The sequence below is a fragment of the Panthera pardus genome, unplaced genomic scaffold (genome assembly GCF_024362965.1).
Source record: "Panthera pardus isolate Hobbes unplaced genomic scaffold, ASM2436296v1 HiC_scaffold_6, whole genome shotgun sequence".
Classification (NCBI taxonomy): Eukaryota; Metazoa; Chordata; class Mammalia; order Carnivora; family Felidae; genus Panthera; species Panthera pardus.
Window position 1 is genome coordinate 76,547,720 of NW_026526991.1, and position 22,442 is coordinate 76,570,161.

The 22,442-nt window shown below is 38.3% G+C and overlaps 1 protein-coding gene across 2 annotated transcripts in view; it reads left to right on the forward strand.

The window, feature by feature from the left end:
• Positions 1–22,442, forward strand: part of PKP2 (plakophilin 2) — a 94,538-nt gene that overhangs the window by 70,632 nt on the left and 1,464 nt on the right. For both annotated transcript variants that reach the window (XM_019452429.2, XM_019452430.2), the window contains exons 7-12: positions 2,189–2,306; positions 3,174–3,338; positions 4,245–4,418; positions 11,526–11,679; positions 18,457–18,646; positions 21,963–22,050. In XM_019452429.2, the coding sequence (XP_019307974.2) occupies positions 2,189–2,306; positions 3,174–3,338; positions 4,245–4,418; positions 11,526–11,679; positions 18,457–18,646; positions 21,963–22,050 (889 nt within the window). The remainder of the gene's footprint in view (positions 1–2,188; positions 2,307–3,173; positions 3,339–4,244; positions 4,419–11,525; positions 11,680–18,456; positions 18,647–21,962; positions 22,051–22,442) is intronic.

Genomic DNA, 22,442 nt, shown 5'->3' on the forward strand with positions numbered 1-22,442 from the left:
AAGAATGAAATATGGCCCTTGGTAGCAACGTGGATGGAACTGGAGAGTGTGATGCTAAGTGAAATAAGCCATACAGAGAAAGATACCATATGTTTTCACTCTTATGTGGATCCTGAGAAACTTAACAGAAACCCATGGGGGACGGGAAGGGGAAAAAAAAAAAAAGAGGTTAGAGTGGGAGAGAGCCAAAGCATAAGAGACTCTTAAAAACTGAGAACAAACTGAGGGTTGATGGAGGGTGGGAGGGAGGGGAGGATTGGTGTTGGGCATTGAAGAGGGCATCTTTTGGGATGAGCACTGGGTGTTGTATGGAAACTGACAATAAATTCCATATAAAAAAAAATTCATTGTATTGATCCAGCAACCATTCTCTCCTCGACTGTTAGGTTGAATCATGAACTTGCATTTTTGTGGGTTAAAAGCAGTCTTGTATCATTGATTTCATCCTATAGATGTGGTCTTCGCGGGAGCAGGATACAATGCTGTGTGTGCTTTCTTGTTCCCACTAGTTCTTAACACAATGCTGGGCACATTTGTTCTTTGTATGTATTGAAAGCAGTATTTGGGGGCAGAAAGGCTTTTGAAATCACTTGGTGCAATATGTTATTGTATTTTTTAAGTTTATTATTTTTTTATTTAAAAAGAAATTTTTTTTTTTTTTTTACATTTTATTTATTTTTGAGAGAGACAGAGACAGAGCACAAGTCGGGGAGAGGCAGAGAGAGAGGGAAGCACAGAATCCGAAGCAGGCTCCAGGCTCTGAGCTGTCAGCACAGAGCCCGACATGGGGCTCGAACTCACAAACTGTTGGATCATGACCTGAGCCAAAGTCGGACACTTAACCGACTGAGCCACCCAGGCGCCCCTAAGTTTATTTATTTTGAGGGGAGGGGCAGAGAGAACGGGAGACAGAATCCCAAGTAGGCTTTGCACTGCCAGCACAGAGCCCGATGCAGGAATCAACAAAGCCATGAGATCATAACCTGAACCAAAACCAAGAGCCAGTTGCTCAACCAACTGAAAGCCATGCAGGCACCCCATAACCTATTATTTTAAAGATTAAGAATAACTCAAAAGTTCTCAGAATTGTAACTCTTTTGATGTTCAGAATGACAGCGACATTGTAAATAAAAACTTTTGAATATCCTTTGAATGTTCTACCTGCCAGTAAAAAGAACGAGTCTGATAAATTTTATAGGACTAGTTCTTAGCAATTAAAGTTAGCCAAAGGGTGATTCTCAAAATTCAAAGAATGTGAAGATGCTGCTCTTGTGCCATTTTTGTTGACAGAAGTGTTAACACTGTGGGGAATTCAACTTTTTTAATTGCTATGCTAAGAAGAAAACCTTAACCCAGAGGAACATAGTAATAATAATACTAGAGTATAAACGTGATCTGAATTTGAAATATGATCTCCAAATAAATTACTTTGCTGTATTTGATACGTTTCAGTTCTCTATAAGGAAGCAATCTCCACTTGTAGATGTAGTTACTGTTTATAGAAAGATGTCATGACCTAGCAAAATTAGAAATAGACTAAGTACAAAGATATTTATAGGTCATGCTCTTGACTTAGGTCTTAACTGTGGAACTTTACACTTTTGTCACATCTGTCTGCCATTTTAGCTATTAAATCATCACATTTTAGAACATCTGAGTTGATATTTGTCAGTAATTGTTTACACTGAAATCTACAAAACCCCAAAATAATATAGTCCAACATCATGTCTTTATAAATGTGGAAATTGAGGCCCAGAGAATTTAAGTAACTTTAAGTTACTTAGAGTTAAGACACGGAACCCGTTGGGACTTGGACATCTACTATACTGTGTCTGATGTACCATTTGTTCTTTTACTTGCAAAATGTTTGCCTCATATCTATCCTCTCAGAGATGGATTGCAGATTAAGTAAATGATGCTATGACCTTGGTGCTTAGAGTGAAGTAGACAGAAAGCTTTTATTGACGTGACAACATGTTATATGAATATAGTTAGAAGTTGTGTCCAGATTTAAAAACCATTGAGAAATTGATAATTAATTGACCCCAGGAAGTGTCTGCCACACTTCTACATATTTGTCAGTTTTCCAGACACGTGGAAGAAGCATCAATCAAATAAAGCTTTGAAATAAAGGCCTATTAGATACACAGCTTAAGTCTTATGGTTGGTTGTTTGTTTTTCCTGGTAGAAACATGAGCTCAGCAGGCCCTGATGGGAGGAAAGTGATGAGAAGGTGTGATGGACTGATCGACTCGCTGGTTCATTATGTTAGAGGAACCATTGCAGATTACCAGCCAGATGACAAGGTGATTCACGCATTAAATATCTTGCATTTGATTTACCTACTTTGTCTTACTAAGACTCTTCAGAGTATTCTGGAAGTAGCTATTTGGCATTAACTCATTTGCTAAGCTTAAGATATCCCATCCATGCTTAGAAATATTAAAATCTGCCTAACCCCATTTTTCCGTCTACTTTCCAGACCCAAATTTACAATTAGCCATTTAACAACTCTGTGTAGATATTTGAATGGAGGCCTGTGCTACATGTGCAGCAATGAACTTAAATTCATCTCTTCTCTTACTCCCAAACTTGCTCCTTCTCTGAATAATCCTTCTTAACAATTATCACCATCCACCAAATGAAAGCAGAAATCTGAGTAATCTCCGACTACCTTCCTTCCTCACATCCCGTATCCACCAGGCAGCAAACCATGTGCACTCCACCTCAGAAACGCCCTCCAGTTTGTCCATTCCTCCGTCATACTGCTGCTGTTGCCCTGGTTTGTGCATCTTTCATACTGATCACTGCAGTAGCCCCTAACCGGTCCTGTAAACAATAGCTTCAGTTTTCCAGCTCCATGTGACTACTAAATTATGTATCTTAAAATATAGAATCGTTCTGAACACACCCTTAAAAGTGAACTAGAAGGGCTCTCCGGGGTTGTAAGAAATTCAGCCTCTATGTCCTAATATTGTGCTCATGACCGTTCGTGATCTAGCCATACTCATTCCACTCCCCGCACCCAGGGAACCCCACAGTCCAAGCACACCCTACAGCATCCAGTAAACTGTGTAAGATCTAAAACCTAGTAAGTCCTGTGATAGGTGATAGCATACATGCAAAGGGGCATCTATGTCTATATGGTCAATATGCACATCCTCTTTTCTCAGGCCACGGAGAACTGTGTGTGCATTCTTCATAACCTCTCCTACCAGCTGGAGACAGAGCTCCCAGACAGATATTCCCAGAGTATCTATATTCAAAATCGGACTATCCAGGCCGACAACAACAAAAGTATTGGGTGTTTTGGCAGTCGAAGCAGGAAAATAAAAGAGGTATGTTGGGAAGACTTGGAAAGCCAAAGTGTGTATGTGTGTATTTCTGAGTACTTAGTGTATCTCAGGCACTATTTTAATTTGTTCTAATCCTTACATCCACCTTACGAGGTGTGCATTGTTGGTATCCTCATTTACTGATGAGGAAACAGAAGTACCGAAAGGTTAATGAATTTTCCCAGAAAAATTTAGGAAATTAGTAGAGGGGATAGAATTCAGTCCTGGGCAGTCTGGCTGCAGATTTGCATTGTTCACCGCAACGTCATACTGCTGTATGCTTTATAAGCTAGGAAATAAGCTTAATATAGTATAGTCAATGGTGTAGAAATTGCTTAATATTAATAGCGACCCTGATGCTTGGCTCTGGATATCCTAAAAGTACACCCATACGAAGAAATACTGTGCATTCTGGCATTTTGTGAAAACTGGAAGAATGTCACCCCTCCTATTCCTCAGACTATCGTGGTGTGTATTTGTGAACTTGGAGAGCAACTGGTAAGCTTAGAATCCTGATGTTATCCCAGACAACTTCACAAGACTTGGGGAAGAGGCCTGTTTTTCTTATCTCCAGGGTGGTTGTGACTAATTTAGCTTCTAGCTTAACAGCAGCCTGAAAACTATTCTAGAATAGCCTATGCTTAATTCTCTTAGATTCTCTTTCACTATGAAATGTGAAGTTGGGAGGTTTACAGGATGTTGTTAAGGAGAAACAGTTATTGTGAGCGCAAAGTTAACTGATTGGATATCATACCTATTTGCCTTTTCGTTTCCATACCAGGCGCTTGTTATTATGCAAAGTATTAGTCTCTCTAGACTAGATGGTATTTCTGCTCTCTTGGTTTGGGTGTGGAATTGTAGAAATGACTCGAAGGCATTAATTCTGGATTTCCTTGTGTATGTGGTTAGCAATATCAGGACATGCCAATGCCGGAAGAAAAGAGCAACCCCAAGGGTGTAGAATGGCTGTGGCATTCCATTGTGATAAGAATGTATCTGTCCTTGATCGCCAAGAGTGTCCGAAACTACACTCAGGAAGCGTCTTTGGGAGCTCTGCAGAATCTCACAGCAGGAAGTGGACCAGTGAGTATCGCTCCTGTTTTTCTGCTTTTTAAAAACAATGACATTGTTGGGGCGCCTGGGTGGCTCAGTTGGTTAAGCATCGGACTCTTGGTTTCGGCTCAGGTCATGATGTCACAGTTCGTGAGTTTGAGCCCTGTGTCGGGCTCTATGCTGACAGTGCGGAGCCTGCTTGGGATTCTCTCTCTCTCCTCTCTCTACCCCTCCACTGCTGTCTCTCAAAATAAATAAATAAACATTAAAAAAAATAATGACGCTGTAGGACATACCTACATCAGGTTCAGAGATGAGGTAGTAAAGTAAGAGCAAAAGTTTTTCTCTCTTCGGTTAAGACAGTTCTCTATAATTTCCAGCAAGAGTTCCAGCTTTCTAGGACTTTCAGCCTCCATTTCTACAGAGCCAAGTCAGGCTGTGAGTGAAAGACTCCTAGATATTTATATTAGAGCTCTTTCAGTTACAAGTCTCAGAATCCTACCTACTGGCCTGGGCAAAAAAGAGTAATTTCTTGGCTCATTTAACTGAAAAGTCCAAGGTGGTGGGTAAGGTGCTCCAACAATTGTAATTATAACTTTATCTCTGGGTTCTCTTTGCTCTTTTGGTTTTATTCTCAAAGGCTCTCCTCATATGGCAGCAAAGGTCACCAGTGATTTCAGACTTACCTTTTATGCAGGCCAGTGTCCCCACAGAAAAGAAACTACCATTTTCTCAATAACTCCATTTGGAACTCAAGACATACGTTTCACTTGCCCATTTCTGAAGAAGTACCTGTGGCTAGGAGCCTGTGATGTTCTGATTGTCCAGGACTCGGTAGTGTGCCCAGATGTGAATTTCAGGGGATGGGTTAGAGCAGGCAGGGGTCACTGCCACTTGTATCACGTGGACTGAAATGCTAAAGGAGTGGCTCATCACCAAAAGGAAAAATGAGTGCTGGGCAGGCAAAAACAACAGATGTCTACTGGGTATGGAGTTGGAAAGGACATCTGTGCTTTTGTGCCCCAAAAACTCAACTGCAGAATAAGGAGCTGCTTCTCTTCCTGATGTGCTTACTTTATACCAGCAAAGTCAAAAATATATAAAACAGTAAAAGCTCATTCCCTCCCCCATGTATTTTACACCTTACTTCATAGTTAGGGATTCTATAAATATGTAGTTATTTGAACTAAGCTTATATTCCTTGCCTTGGTCATGAAATCATTAGAATAACCCCCCTCTCCCCCATAATAGTTCATAATATGTCCAGTTTCCAATTATCCATCCCCATAGAGAAGAATACTCTTCTGGATAACAAAAATATTATTTATTCTTTACTTGAGAAACCATGTTCATTCTTTAATGTGTTTACAGAGAAGCTTGCTCTGTTTTGAACAAAATTGTGAAATAGTAAAACCAATATTTCTCTTAACACAAATAGGAGTGCCTGGGTGGCTCATTCAGTTAAGCATGACTCTTCATTTTGGCTCAGGTCATGATCTCGAGCCTTGTATCAGATTCTCTTCTGGGTGTGGAGCCTGCTTAAGGTTCTCTCTCTCCCTCTCTGCCTGCCCCTCCCCTGTGTGTGCCTGGCTGGCTAAGTCAGTAGAGCATGTGACTCTTGATCTCGGGGTTGCGAGTTTGAGACCCATATGGGTGTAGAGATTACTTAAAAATGTATATACGTGTGTGTATACACACACACACACGTATATATACATATGTATATATATCTATGTATATGACAAAACTTTAACCTCTCTGATTTTCTGCAAAATTTACTTGTGCATGAAGAGAAGGAAACAAGAAACTACCAGGAACGACACAGTCCTCTTACCTTCCCATTTTCCCATGCTAGGTTTCCCAAAACCATTTTTTTTTTCACTTTGCCAAACTACAGAAACCCTTCTATTAACTACCAGCCAACTTAAAAGAAAATGCCAGGAATTAACTTGGTGTACATGTATGTGTATGGATATCCGAGTCCACTGTGTTCTGAGTATGGTTCAATATGAGCTAACCCTTTAAGCTTGGCTTTTAGCCTCTTCCAGTCCAAGATCTCGCATGGAATCCAAACAGTCCAGAAATGTTTCCATGTTCCTGAGGATAGATACTACATACAGAAACACACTACTTAAGTTCTGAGTATGTAGTTTATTACCTAGAGCTTAAGTTCCTTCATTCATTTATTAAACAAACATTTTTTGAGTGCCTACCGTATAGCAGGCACTAGCCTAGAGCTAAGCACATAGCAGTAAATAAGATTAAATCCCTGTGTTTGGTAATAATCTAACTGGGATAAACAAAATAGGAATTTAAGGCACTAGGAGATTCTAAGTCCAAAAGGAATCAAAGCATTGGAGATAGCCTCATAACTGTCCTAATTGTGTCGAGGCATTTAAAATCATACCTAATGTTAGACCAGTTCCCTGAAAGGAGGCTTACACTGAACCGGTATTAATCCATACTCAGAATTGTTAGAGTTTCATTTGACTGGAGATTTATAGGAGAAAATCCTTGGCACCATGGGACAATGATATGTTCTTTTAAGTTAAAAGATGCTTTTTATGAAAATTTTAACTTACATATATATCTTTTCTAGTTATCACTGTTCCTAATTTTGTTATGCTTAAATTGTGTGATAAAAAAATACTTGGTTTTATAATTTCCAAAAAGAATCATTGAATAGGAAAACATGAAAAGCAGGGCATTTAAAATAATTTCAGGAAATATCCAGTCTATTAAACTTGTGTTCATAACTGAGATAGCACTGAGCAGTTGATGGTCATGTGCAAAGAGCCTAAACTAGAATGGATACAATGTGTGTCAGTTATGTATCAGTAGAAATAAGTTAATTAAACATCACATAGTCAAAGTTAAAAACCATTGAAATAAGCACTTTTCAAATTTCTAAAACACTTTAGAAGTTTTTAATTTCATATCTGTTAGGAAAAAACAAAACATATCCCCTACCCTCACACCTTACTAGAAAACAAGTTACAACAGCAATGAGATTTAAATGTTAAAGACAAAACTATAAAGCTTGTGAAAGGATATTTTCATGATAGGGGAAGATTATTTAAAAGTGGATGCAAGGGGCGCCTGGGTGGCTCAGTCGGTTAAGCAGCCGACTTTGGCTCAGGTCATGATCTCGCGGTCCGTGAGTTCGAGCCCGGTGTTGGGCTCTGTGCTGACCGCTCAGAGCCTGGAGCCTATTTCAGATTCTGTGTCTCCCTCTCTCTGACCCTCCCCCATTCATGCTCTGTCTCTCTCTGTCTCAAAAATAAATAAACGTTAAGAAAAATTTAAAAAAAAAAAAAAAAACCATCTTGTTTTAAAAAAAAAAAAGATAAAAGTGGATGCAAAAAGTACTACTATAAAGTATGTGTTTTATAAATTGACTACATTAAAATTAATAACTTATGGTGCTATGCTATCCAAAGACATTGTTAAGACAGTAAAGAGTCAAACCACAAAGTAGAAAAAGATTTTTTCAACATGTGTAAGTAACAAAGGTTGGTATGTAGAAAATATGACAACTCATTGTGGCGCCTGGGAGGCTCAGTCAGTTAAGCGTCTGACCTCGGCTGAGGTCATGATCTCACAGTTCATGAGTTCGAGCCCCGTGTTGGACTCTGTGCTGACAGCTTGAAGCCTGGAGCCTGCTTGAGATTCTGTCTCTCTGCCCCTCCCCTAGTCGCTCTCTGTCTGTCTGTCTCTCTCTCTCTCTCTTAAATATAAAAAATAAAACATAAAAAAATTTTTTTAAAAACTCATCAAATTAATAATCAAAAGGTAATCCAAAGAAAACTGGCAAGAGACTTGAACAGGTGCTTCACAAAATGGCCAATAAACATTTGAAAAGGTTCTTAAAACCTCCTTAGTAATCAGGACAATATGAACTAGAAGTGCTTTTTGCAAATAGTTGACTAATAGTCATTCTCACATATTCCCTAGAGCTGGAATACAAAAATCTCTTGGGTAAATCTGTCTGTTTACTTTCCTTTTTGAGCAAATTCTAAAGACCACCTCACGTCACTTTCTCATTTCCCTCCACGAATCAGAATTAATAAGACTAATATTTAGCTATTCTTTCCCCTGATTGATTAAACATCATTTGAGAATCCAAACTTCATCTAGACTTGCATGTTTCCAATTATCATTTTTATATACTAACATCAAAGCGCTTTATTATATATAAGAATATATCATTAGGTGGTATAGTATGATATACGTACAAAACAAGATTTTAATTTTAAAAGCACCTTATGTCTCAAGAGAAAATAAAAATTTTAAGAAATAAATATCTTGTGATGTTTTAATCTATCTTGATCTCCTGAGATGATAGTAAATCTTTAGGAAAACTTGATAACATATTATTCATATAGTTCAGTTCAATAAATATTTACATAGGACCTCTCATGTTCTAGGCACTGTACAAGGCACCGAAAGGAAAAAAAAAAGAGTTGGATAAGATCCATTTCTTCCTTTAAAGGAGCTTCTAGCAGGAGAGATAGCAGTTTAGTATAGTTGTAACCTAGAGAATTAGGGAGTAATGATAAGGAAAGAGGAAAATGGATACCAGGCCAGACGAAGACATCTGAAGACCATTCTGGAAACAATGGAGAGTCATTACAGAGTTTAAACCTGAGGCGGAACATAATCAGATTAAATTTTAGAAGAGTCATTCTGGTGTGAGGCTTTGAATCCCCAACTGGCATTTAAAAAACAGAAAGTTGACTGGCAACATTTGGTTCCTAGTGGAGATTGGAGACCATAACTTCGCAGAAGTACCAGTCCGCAAATGCACTATTTACTCTAGCAGTATTTGGTGGCCAAGTATAAAATCAGTTTTGCAATTATACTGGGTGGGTAGAAAATAAGCTAGAATGATAAGAGAGTTAAGGGTATTGAAAGATAGTTTGTGATGTGTTGGTTCATGTACAACTAGTCAAAATAAGAAAGAAAGTTAAAACGGAAGAGTATTGGCAACTTGAGGTGTGGGGAGTAAAGGTTGAGATAAGGGCACTGGAATTCTTGATGAGGCTGAAGAAGAAATATAGTAGGAGTGAGGGACAGAGAGCAAAGTGAACAGGAAATTGTGTTCAGAGTATAACATTTGAGTTTATGTTTTCAGAGTCAAGGTATTTTGGGATGAAATAGGTTCTGTATGACCACGGAAGTGAATGACTGATGTGTGGAAGAGATGACAGCCAGTGACATTTAGCAAGTCTAGGAACAAAGACATGATTAATGTGGTCATCTATAGTGAATGTGGAGTGGAGAAGGCTCTGAGCCTGGCTCCGAAGCCTCCAGTGGATGTTGGGAAAGGAATGGTAGGCCTTGAGATGACAAAGAAAATGCTATGGGAGTGATAGAGCTGGATGGCCATGACTCAGAAGACAGAGCTACTGCGTGTGAGGGAAGACATCTAGACGGGCCATTGGGAAGACAGAGGAATGCTAACCTACCTCTGTGCCCAAGTCACGGGAGTGGTACAGAATAAATAGCCTCTTCTGGATGGCTACAGAGGAAGGATTCTTCTCAGAGTGGAGCAAATAGTTTAATGGAGTGCTCTACAAGTTAGTGTGACAGACTTGTTTACAATAAAACATTCTAAAATAGTGGTTATTAAACTTCTTTTGAGTCTTGGACACTTTGACTATCTAATAAAAGTTATAAACCCTTTCCCTGAGAAATTTTATTATAAACACAAAAATAAGTTTTCTTTATTTTTTATTTTTTATTTTTTATTTTATTTTTTTTTTTAACGTTTATTCATTTTTGAGACAGAGAGAGACAGAGCATGAACAGGGGAGGGGCAGAGAGAGAGGGAGACACAGAATCTGAAACAGGCTCCAGGCTCTGAGCTGTCAGCACAGAGCCCGACGCGGGGCTCGAACTCACGGACCGCGAGATCGTGACCTGAGCCGAAGTCGGCCGCCTAACCGACTGAGCCACCCAGGCGCCCCTCTTTATTTTTTATTTTTAAGTAATCTCTATACCCAACATGGGGCTCAAACTCACAATCCCGAGATCAAGAGCCACATGCTCCACCAACTGAACCAGCCAGATGCCCGAATACAAAAATAGCTTTAAGGACTTGCTGTCCTCTCCCTAAAACCTTTCTGGGATCCAATCTTCAGAACCCTTGTTCTAAAAAGTATAGTAGAGAATATAAGAGCAAATCTGCAGGAGGGAGGAGAAAATAAGCAGTATTTAGATAAGATAAACAGAGAAGATAGACACCCTGAAGAATGGTGGGAATTTCTGGCAGGTGGCCTCAAGTTAGCTTCAGATAGAAATCTATAAAGTTGTAGACACAAGCCAAGATCCCTGTATTAGAGGTTTATTGATGCCAGGAAGGTTTTGGTCAGTACTCAAACTAATTTGCCAACCTAATTCCAAATAAGATTGGTCTCTAGTGGACTTGGACCTGGACCAGCAACTTGCATACACAGCCTCTGACTGAAAGCATCGAATTAGAAATAATCTAACGAGCCATACATTCTTTTCTCTAAAGGCCCAATATCTCTTTCAGAATAAACTGGCTTTTTAGAATTGAACAAGTTTATTAAGATATGTAAAATGCCAAAACTTAAGCAAAAAGAAACAGAAAAGGTGACTAAGCCAACAAATACATCGAATATTAATCAAAGGCATCTGCCTTTAAAATTTTTCTCAGCTCAGTTGTCTTCGTGGGTAAATTCCACCAGACCCACAAAGTTGAGATTATACTTACATTACACAAATAGTTCAAGAAAATAGAAAAATGGAAAACATTATGCAACTAATTTCATGACACTAGTGTCTGATTCTAAAACATCATCCTTGTATCCTTTTCACAATGCTGAGCTGAAGATATGAATAAAGAGGAAAGAAAGGAAAAGACAGGCCCATTTTATTTACGAACAGGCAAAAATATAGTAGGTAACCAAATCCAATATTCTATTTAAAAATACCTGATAAGCTGTTTTTCTCCAGTAATAAAATTGAAAACGTAATAAGAATTTAAAGGAAGTATCTTCAGGATGGTTTCATCACAGCTTTAGTTTTAACAGTCTCTAGTAATCTACAGAAATTTAAAATTAGTGTGAAGTCAAATGCAGTGATATTGATAAGATATATCTCACGCAACAGATGCCAACATCAGTAGCTCAGACAGTTGTCCAGAAGGAAAATGGCCTGCAGCACACCCGGAAGATGCTGCATGTTGGTGATCCAAGTGTGAAAAAGACAGCGGTCTCCCTGCTGAGGAATTTGTCTCGGAATCTCTCTCTGCAGAATGAAATTGGTGAGTCAGCAAACGTGTCTTGGTGTAGCGAATACATATCGAAAATATAAATTCAGGGGCACCTGGGTGGCTCAGTTGGTTAAGCATTCAACTATTGATTTCGGTCACGATCTCATGGTTTGCAAGATCAAGCTCCATGTCAGGTTCTGCACTGACGGCACAGAGCCTGCTTCAAATTCTCTCTCTCCCTCTCTATCTGCCCCTTCCCTCCCTCCCCTCTCTCTCAAAATGGGTAAATAAACTTAAAAAAAAAAGAAAGAAAAGAAAATATAGGGGCATCTGGGTGGCTCAGTCAGCTAAGCATCTGACTTCAGCTCAGGTCATGATCTCGTGGTCCATGAGTTCAAGCCCTGCATTGGGCTCTGTGCTGATAATTCAGAGCCTGGAGCCTGCTTTGGATTCTGTGTCCCCCTCTTTCTCTGCCACTCCACCACTTATGCTCTGTCTCTCTCTCTCTCTCAAAAATAAATAAACATTAAATTTGAAAAAAAATACAAATGCAATAAAACATTGTATCACTTTTTTTTTTTTTTTTTTTTTTTTTTGCAATGATGAACTGAAAATGTGACTAAGGAGCAAAATGTGATAAAATAGACCTGGCCTTTCCACCCAGGCATCAAGGGTCCGCTTTCTCCCAGGGTCTCAAATAGGATTTTTCTTAATATCCGGCGTTTTGTTTTGTTTTGGTTTTAATTACTATAGAAGGGAAACTTAGACCTAATTGTAATTAACAAGGTAAGTATATATTTGATGTTTTTCTGCCTTCAGTTGTATCATTGTGGATAGTCTTTTTAACCTATGCACCTGGCTTTCGGGATGCTCTCTGGGTGGCCTACTTAAGCGCTGCTCTTCTGAAACATTGAAAGTGTACACAGAGTGGTGTTCACTTTAGAAGCTTGGTCCTTGGGGCACCTGGGTGACTCAGTCAGTTGAGTGTCCTACTCTTAATTTCGGCTCAGGTCATGATCCCATAGTCGTGGGATTGAGCCCTGCATCGGGCTTCACTCTAAGCGTGGAGCCTGCTTGGGATTCTCTCTCTCTCTCTGCCCATTTCCCCTGTTCACTCTCTCTCTCTCAAAAAAAAAAAAAAAAAAAGAACAAGAAGAAGAGACTTGGTCCTTGTTGCACTAGAAAAAAAATGAATGAACAGATCACACACAAAAAAAGACAAAAAGGAGGAGTATACTGAATAGTGGATTCAGCATAGATAGTTTTTAAATGAATACAGTGAAACATTTGCTTTATTTTTGAGAGTCTTTATTATTGACAAAGGTGATAACTGTTCACACCATCAAATAATGTTTTCATTTGCTTTATACATAGAAATGCCTGATAAATACTTGTGAATCAAGTCAAAAACTATAAAATGAGATAATAGGAAAATAATGCCAAAAATCAGTCATGCTTCTAATGCTCCATAAATTAGTCATTTCTGACAACTTGAAAACTAGTTTTTCACAAAATTCCACTAAATTTATAAACAAATGCTCGTTTGTTTTGGTGGACACACACATACACACACACACACACAGCACCAGAGATACTGAAGTCTGATTATGTCTTAATAATGTCATTTCCAAAGCCAACCAGCAGCACAACATCGGAGAGGTAGTTTCATACAATGGTTTCGTGCCCATAATAAATATAGAGAGAGCCTGGAATTTTTCAGTGAATATGAAAGAAACCTTGCCTTAGGCACTCTGAAAATTATGAAAGTGTTCTCCTCATTGTCCTTTGTGGACTTTTGTGTTGCACTTTAATCAGGTATATTATCTTTGACTTTTTTTTTTTCTTTCCCTAAAGGAAATGTTGACTCCATCTTTAAAACAGTGCCGATGGAAATAACTGTGCTCCACACATTATGCATGTACCTTCAGGGCAGAAATGCTGTTGGTCTCAGGTTCAACCATCCTCTAACTGTTGGGAAGATACAAATACAGCCCCATACTTTATTTTTTTTATAAATAAGCATTGTATTTAATTCTTCAATGGAGAGGGAAATGGCCTTGGCAGAATCAAGGTTTTTTGTATTTCACTACACTTAATGTTTATCTATTTTGTTTCTTTACCTACTTTGAGTGACTTCTGGCCTTCATACATTGCATCTTAAATTTTGTTGACAAGCTTGGGTAATTACAATATTCATACTTTTTTTTACATTAACAATTAATGGCTTAGCAATGTGACTTCTCATTCCATAATTGTCACTTTTAACCAGAAGCTAGGTAAGTGGAAAATCATTGTTCTGGATGGTTTTATTAAATAATAACAACATCAATTAAAAAAAGATATGTGTTCATTTAAATAATTCAAGAAATTAAGAAAAGCATAATAAATGAAGCAAAAAATACTTCCTCTTACCACTTGGAAAATAACCATTGGTAACATTAGGTGAATATTATTCCTGAGATCTCTCTATACCTATCTACCTATGATAAAAGTTTAGACAAAGAGAGAACTAAATAAATCGTGCTATTAAAATTGGATCATACATCTAGTGGTTAACTAAAAATTATTAGAGTTAATTTTAACAAAATAAAAGCAAACCAAATGATACAGAATAACTTCAAATACATTTTTCATTACATTTCAGGCATGTTTTAGAGATTGTGATAATGTGTGCTCGAGTTTGTCTCAGTCCTGATCTCTAACTCTTGGCCAAATCTAGAAGAATGTCTTAATTGCATGTGTAGCAATCTTAGTCTCCTCAATCACCAATAGTTCATCTTGTTGTAACATTCATGTCATGTGTGTGCAACGTGTGTCAGTAGCCCGTAAAAAGATAAAACAGAAAGAAACAAAGGAAAGAAGAAAGGGGAGTCAAAGAAGAAGGCGAAGAGGGAGGAAAGTTTCTATTCCAATATCTATATTTATTCCAGTTTGTCATTTTAGTGGTCCTGTTAATTCAAGTGCCATGTAACCTGTAGGTGATGCCTACTGAGCATTATAGGGAGGACCAGTGTTTTGTTAAATAGGTCTGGCCTTCTCCTTCATTATGGAATAGATCCAAAGGATTATTATGTTACAGTCACATCAGAGTTTATGGTGACCTGCCTGATCCAAATCCTCTTACTAATGAAGTAGGTTGCACTAAAAGTTAGTTTTGGGGCGCCTGGGTGGCTTAGTCGGTTAAGTGTCCGACTTGAGCTCAGGTCATGATCTCACGGCTCGTGAGTTCGAGCCCTGCATCAGGCTCTATGCTGACAGCTCAGAACCTGGAGCCTGCTTCAGATTCTGTGTCTCCCTCTCTCTCTGCCCCTTTCCCACTCATACTCTTGTCTCTTTCTCTCAAAAATAAATAAACATTGAAAAAAAATTTTTTTAAGTTGTTCAATTTGTTTTATGCAGCCTGTAACTGTGATGAGGCTTTTATCTGTAAAATTCTGATGAGATTATCTGTTATTTTTTTGGCAATTTTTAAATGTTAATTCCAGTGTAGTTGCCATACAGTGTTCTATTAGTTTCAGGTGTACAATATAGTGATTCAACAATTCCATACCTTACTCAGTGCTCATCAAGATAAGTGTACTCTTAATATTCCTTTACCTATTTCACCCATCCCCTCACCCATCTCCCCTCTTGTGACCATCAGTTTCTTCTCTATAGTTAAGCATCTGTTTTTTTGTTTTATCTCTTTTTTTCCTTTATTTATTTGGTTTGTTTCTTAAATACTACATAGGAGTGAAATCATATGGTATTTGTCTTTCCTTGACTGAATTATTTTACTTATTAGCATTATAGTCTCTAGCTCCACCCCTTTTGTGACAAATGGCAATATTTCATTCCTTTTTATGGTGAATAATATTTCATATAATACACCCACACCCCGCATCTTCTTTATCCATTCATCTATCAGTGGACACTTGGGCTACTTCTATAATTTGGCTATTGTAAATAATGCTGCAATAAACATAGGAGTGCGTAAATCCCTTTGAATTAGTGTTTTTGTATTCTACGGGTAAATACCCAGTACTGCGATTACTGGATGGTAGGGTAGTTCTATTTTTAATTTTTTGAGGAACCTCCATAGTGTCTTCCACTGTAGCTGCACCAATGTGCATTCCCACCAATAGCACACGAGGGTTCCCCTTTCTTCACATCCTCATCAACACTTGTTGTTTCTTAAGTTTTTTATTTTAGCCATTCTGACAGGTAAGAGGTAGTTTTTCATTATAGTTTTGATTTGTATTTCCCTGATGATAAGCAGTGGTAAGCATCTTTTTATGTGTCTGTTAGCCATCTATATGTCTTCTTTGAAGAAATGTCAATTCATGTCTTATGCCCATTTTTTTAAATTGGATTATTTGTTTTTTGGAGGTGAGTTGTATAAGCTCTTTATATATTTTGCATACTAACCCTTTATCAGATATATCATTTGCAAATATCTCCTCCCATTCCAAAGTTGTCTTCAGTTTTGCTGGTTGTTTTCTTTGCAGTTCAGAAGCTTTTTCTTTTGACATAGTCCCAGTAGTTTATTTTTGCTTATGTTTCCCTTGCCTCAGGAGACAGATCTAGAAAAATGTTGCTATGGCCGATGTCAGAGAAATTACTGCCTGTGCTTTCTTCTAGGACTTTTATGGTTTCAGGTCTCACACTGAAGTCCTTAATCAATTTTGAATTTATTTTTGTGTATGGTGTAAGAAAGTGGTCTGGTTTCATTCTTTTGCATGTTGCTGGCCAGTTTTCCCAACACTATTTGTTGAAGAGACTGTTATTTTCCCATTGGGTATTCTTGCCTCCTTTGTCGAAGATTAATTGAATATAACTGTGGGTTTATTTCTTTGTAGCCTCATGCTTTCGTAAGATGATCCACTGATAAACCTCCCCTCATTTTAATTACACTTAAATTCACTTAATTCCATGATGTCCATCTAAATTCAGTGGAAAGAAAATTCACATTCTCAAGGCCTTTAATTCTGTGATTTAACATTAAAAGGAGGAAGCCTTCTGATAATAATTTGTTTCTATTGGGAGATTACTACTTGCAGGGTGCTGTGATCAATTAACACATTAACTCATTTAATCCTTCACAACAACCCTGTGAAGTAGATACTATTATTATTCCATTTTATAGATTAGGAAAATGCAGCATTGAGAGGTTAAGCAGCTTGCCCAAACCACACAGCCATTGCGTGGCAGAGGCAGGACTGAAACGGAAGAAATGTGGCTTCAGAGACTGAGCTCTGAGCTCTAAACACTGTGCTGTGATGCTTTAATAACCGTGGAAAACAGAGTTCAGGTCTTTGAGCAGAAGGTGTGTCTTTCCTGTCAATCAGGTCCACATATTATCAAAGGATGACAATTGTTCACTTCCTTTTTTGCACACCTCTCTGTTCTAGGCATAGTGATTCATGCTGGAAATACAGAGATGAATTTGGTAATTGTTCTCAGGAGCCCATAGCCCTACTTGGAATTCAGACAGGCACATAACTAATTACAATCCAGTATTCTAGAGAAGTGCGCAGTTCAGGGTGCCACATAAACTCAGATGAAAAACAACAAAATTGGGGCACCTGGGTGGCTCAGTTGATTAAGCGTCTGACTTCGGCTCAGGTCATCATCTCACAGTTGGTGAGTTTGAGCCCGTGTCGGGCTTTGTGCTGACAGCTCAGAGCCTGGAGCCTGCCTCAGATTCTGTGTCTCCCTCTCTCTCTGCCCCTCCCCTGCTCATACTCTGTCTCTCTCAAAAATAAACATTTAAAAAAAAATTTTTTAAAGAAAATTAAGCAGAAGTTTTCATTATACAACCATGATAAACACAACACTGTATTCAAGAGTTGTGAGGAGAAATAGAAGCAGGAGAAATAGATAGCCAGGAACTTACATACAGAGTGAAAAAATAAAATAGTTTTTTTCTCCTTTTTATTTTTTTTTAATTTTTTTTTTAAATGTTTATTTATTTTTGAGACAGAGAGAGACAGAGCATGAACGGGGGAGGGGCAGAGAGAGAGGGAGACACAGAATCGGAAGCAGGCTCCAGGCTCTGAGCCGTCAGCCCAGAGCCCGACGCGGGGCTCAAACTCACGGACCGTGAGATCGTGACCTGAGCCGAAGTCGGATGCTTAATTAACTGAGCCACCCAGGCGCCCCTCTCCTTTTTAAATATTAGTATTATTTGTACATTGATGAAACTAAGCAGTACAGATAATTTTTTAAAAAATTTTCGATCACCGTCAATATTGTTGTAGAAGAACAAGTCCTATTCATATGTTAGTGTATTTCTTCTCAGGTTTCTTTTGCATATTTTCTAATGTTTATATTATGGATTATTTAAGTATATTAATTTTTCATAAAGAATATTAACAAATATTTTCTTATGTTTCATAAATATTTGGGGGATGTATAATATTCTTTGCAGCTTGGTTTTTGATAGTATCCTATCACTGAGTTACTTGGGCATTTTATCATTTTTCACTTATAGATAATACTATAATAAAAATCTCTGCATAAAGCTTCTTCTATTTTTAAAGTGATATCTTTAGGATGAATTTCCAGAAGTGGAATTACTAAATTAAAGGATGTGAAAGTTTTTTAAATTCTTGATGTTTCTGTCAAATTGTCATTGTCATTTCTATCAAAAGATTTCCAGTGTACTGAGCACTGAGTATCCTCTTTTTAAGAATCTTTTTAAAAATTGAATAATAGAGAGATTACATCTTTCCATATATTTCTTAACCAGTTGTGTTTCTTTTTAAAATATTCTTTACCCAAAATATCTTGGGATGTTCGGATTAAGAGACAACCTTTTTAATCAAGTATTCTTCTTTCATTTTATAGCCAAAGAAACTCTACCTGATTTGGTTTCCATAATTCCTGACACAGTCCCGAGTACTGACCTTCTCATTGAGACTACAGCCTCTGCCTGCTACACATTGAACAATATAATCCAAAATAGTTACCAGAATGCACGGGACCTTCTAAACACTGGGGGCCTGCAGAAAATCATGACTATCAGCTCAGGCGATGTGTAAGTCCTGTAGTATCTGCCTGTTGGCTCTCTTCCCTTTCCTCACTACCACTCCCAACACCCATCTGTAAATCTAGCTGTGAATGTGCAATCATTGAGGACCATGGGTAACGTGGCCAAAGAGCAAGATTATAACGCTGGGCCAAATCATTTGGTTCAATCCTTAGTAATCAAGCAAGTGAAAGACTGAATTCTCCAAGCCCAATAATTGCCCATTCTCTTCTAAAGTATCCAGCTAGAGGCACCTGGGTGGTTCAGTTGGTTAAGTGTCCGACTTCTGCTTAGGTAATGGTCTCACAGTTAGTGAGTTTGAGCCCTGCATCAGGCTCTGTGCTGACAGCTCAGAGCCTGGAGCCTGTCTCCATTCTTTGTTTCCCTCTCTCTCTCTGCCCCCCCACCCCTGCTCATGCTCGCTCTCATACTCTCTCTCAATCTTTCTCTCAAAAATAAAATTAAAAATTAAAAAATTAGGGGCACCTGGGTGGCTCAGTCGGTTAAGCATCTGACTTTGGCTCATGATCTCCTGGTTCATGCATTTGAGCCATGTCAGGCCCTGTGCTGACAGCTCAGAGCCTGGAGCCTGCTCTGGATTCTGTGTGTCCTTCTCTCTCTGCCCCTCCCCAGCTCATGTGTTCTCTCTCTCTCTCTCTCTCTCTCTCTCTCTCTCTCTCTCTCTCTCTCTCTCCCCCTCTCCCCCCCCTTCTCTCTCTCTCTCTCTCTCTCTCTCTCTCTCAAAAATAAGTAAACATTAAAAAAAAAACCTTAAAAATAAAAATAATTAAAAAAATTTTTAAATGAAGTATCAAGCTAGTCAAATGCCATATCTTCTCTGGGTAGCACATTCCAGCCTTTTATTGACCTAATGAATTCACTTATTTCCCAGAGCCATAACTATGATTTAAGAATAGTGGAATATAGGCAACGTGGAAGTCCTATGGACAGGGATTGCCCTTTTCCTCACTTAAATCTGGAGCCAGTATCACCCCAGTGGCTTAAAAGAAGCAGTGATAACACAAGAAGTAGGAGGCAACATAATCAAATTCTTGCTTTCTTGGTTTTCTCTATCACATCTCTTCCACGTCTTATTCCCTTTTGAGAAGTTCTAATGCATATAAGTTATTCCACATCACTGTTTCTGTGTCTTTAAATTTTCCCCATTAAAAAAAAGTGAGGAAGAGAATGAAAAACCTTGTATAACAAAATCATTACTATTAGTTAATTTAGAGACATGGGATCCAAAGAGGACATGAAGATTATTATATTTTTCTCTTTATACAATTCTGAACTGTTTGACTTGTTAAATACAAGTTACTTTTATAAACAAGCAAGAGAAGAAATGTTACAGCCCAATTATAATGAGTTGCAAAGCAAACAGACTCTACCTATGGTAGACAAATGTGTGCCTGGCCACACAGGGGCAAGCCTAGGGGTCTCTGGTATCCTGTAGTACTTGTGCTCTGCAGCCCCACTCTGGCAAGCCTCATAGGGAAGGAAGACCATATTCAGAGTCATAGGATAAAACGGAGCACTGGTTAGAATGTGAGTTCCCCAAGTCAGAGTATCCACCTGTCCCCAGCGCCTGGCAGAGAGCAGTTACTTAATTTGTGGAAAGATTGAATGATTACTGTATAAAACAGAAATGACTATTCCAAGTAGTCATCCATGCTCCTAAGCAAATCTCAGTAAGACCTATGATTTTAATTATTTGAGTATTCAGACATAAGCACATGAGAACTTTTGCAAACTTCTTATAGCTTAGCAACAAATGGGGATGTCTGACTCTGTTACTTCCTTTTTGCCTTGAGTGTCCATCCATTTGTGAACCAGTCCTCATATGCCCTGTCTGGAAAAAAAAAAAAAAAAATCAACAAGGAGCTTCTACCAGATGTGCCTGCTTTTCCGTCCTTGTGAGAGTGTTGGGTAACTGACCTGTAATTTAAGGGCTAGACTGGAAATAAGTTGCCATATATAGCATTTTTTTTTTCAAATAAATAATTTCAAAGTGCCAAACAACCAATTGATAAACTATGAATATAAAACATTTGCAATTCAAGAACACTTTCCAATTTTAGATATCAGAGACCCATAGTTTTCATGGATTTATGGGTACTTCAGTATTAGCAAGTGAGTCCAAGAACTCCATGAAGTACTAAAAGAATCTGTGAGGTGCTGATTTGGCTTCCCCTTCATACAAGTCTGGTATGGAAGAGAAAGGCTCTTAGCCAAAGAATGACCCCAAGATGTGCTTCTCCATACAGTACTGCATTTTTAGTTCGTGGTTGCCTGTTTACAAACGCCCATGATATGAAAAATTAAATCTTTGTTTCTTTGGGGGCCCCTGGGTGACTCAGTTGGTTAAGCATCCAACGATTTCAGCTCAGGTCATGATCTCACGGTTTGTGAGTTCGAGTCCCACATTGGGCTCTGCCCTGACAGTGCAGTGTCTGCTTGAGACTCTCACTCTCCCTCTCTTCCTCTCCCTGCTCATGCACTCTATCTCAAAATAAATAAATAAACATTAGAAAAAAAGCTTTGTTTCTTTGTTAGAAGACAAAATTTGGCTGTATGCTATTTGAGGTGATGGAAAAGAGAGAGCTCTAAGAAAGCAGAGAACCTTAGCCAGAAATAGGAAGTTCAGTACAAATTTAAAAGTAAAACATCAAAAACTAATAAGTACAGTGTTCATTTCTGTGGTGACTTGGCTATATAAGAGGAGTGCATTTTCCATTTGCTCTATACAAGAACAAAGAAATTTTGAAACTATTTTAAATGTTTCAAGAATTTATTAACTTGAAAATATCACTCCTAATTCATAGAGTAGTGTAGGAGGTATATATGTTTTTCAGTCCTGCTTTTCTGCATTTGTATTCTATAAATATATATTATAAACATACTAATATATTTCTATTCTACAAATAGTATATGTATAATATTTAATATAAACATATTTAATTGTGTTTAATGTAATATAAAATAAATGGAAATAGTGTATACAAATATACAAATTTTATTTTGTAAGTTAATTCAAGGATTTATGGAACCTAAGGACATATTCCTTATAAATATCAGGAATATGCTCTACAAACTGATAGCCCTGTGCTAGTGGTTTTAAAAGATGAAAAAAAGTGGTTTTTTTAACCTAGTGTGGCCCCTGGCCTTCAAAGCTCACCATCCAATTCTCTTGTCATGGTGAGTGACCTGACTTAATGGATGGCCACCAAGCAACAGCAGTTAAAGATTTATGGAACGTCTGAGGCAGCATCCAGAAGCCTGACACACTCTCACTGATCTCAGAATGCTTTCTTCCTTTTTTCAGTTATGCCTCCAACAAGGCAAGTAAAGCTGCTTCTGTTCTCCTCTATTCTCTGTGGACGCACACGGAGCTCCATAATGCCTATAAGAAGGTAAGTACACTAGAAAGGTGAGTGTTGCAGTTAATAGGCAGATAATAGTGGTCCCCTGGTGAGAGATCACTAAAAACATTTAACGTTTTCTTGGGGCACCTGGGTGGCTCAGTGGGTTGAGCCAACTTTGGCTCAGGTCATGATCTCATGGTTCATGAGTTTGAGCCCCATATCAGGCTCTCTACTGTCAGTGCAGAGCCCTCTTCAGATCCTCTGTACTCCCCTCTCTCTGCCACTCCCCTGCTCATGTTCTCCCTCCCTCCCTCCCTCCCTCCCTCCCTCCCTCCCTCCCTCCCTCCATCTCTCTCTCTCTCTCTCAAAAAAAAATTTTTTTTTAAACTGCATTTTCTTGGATGACAGTGTTGTTACCTTTCACATATGTTTGCTTATTC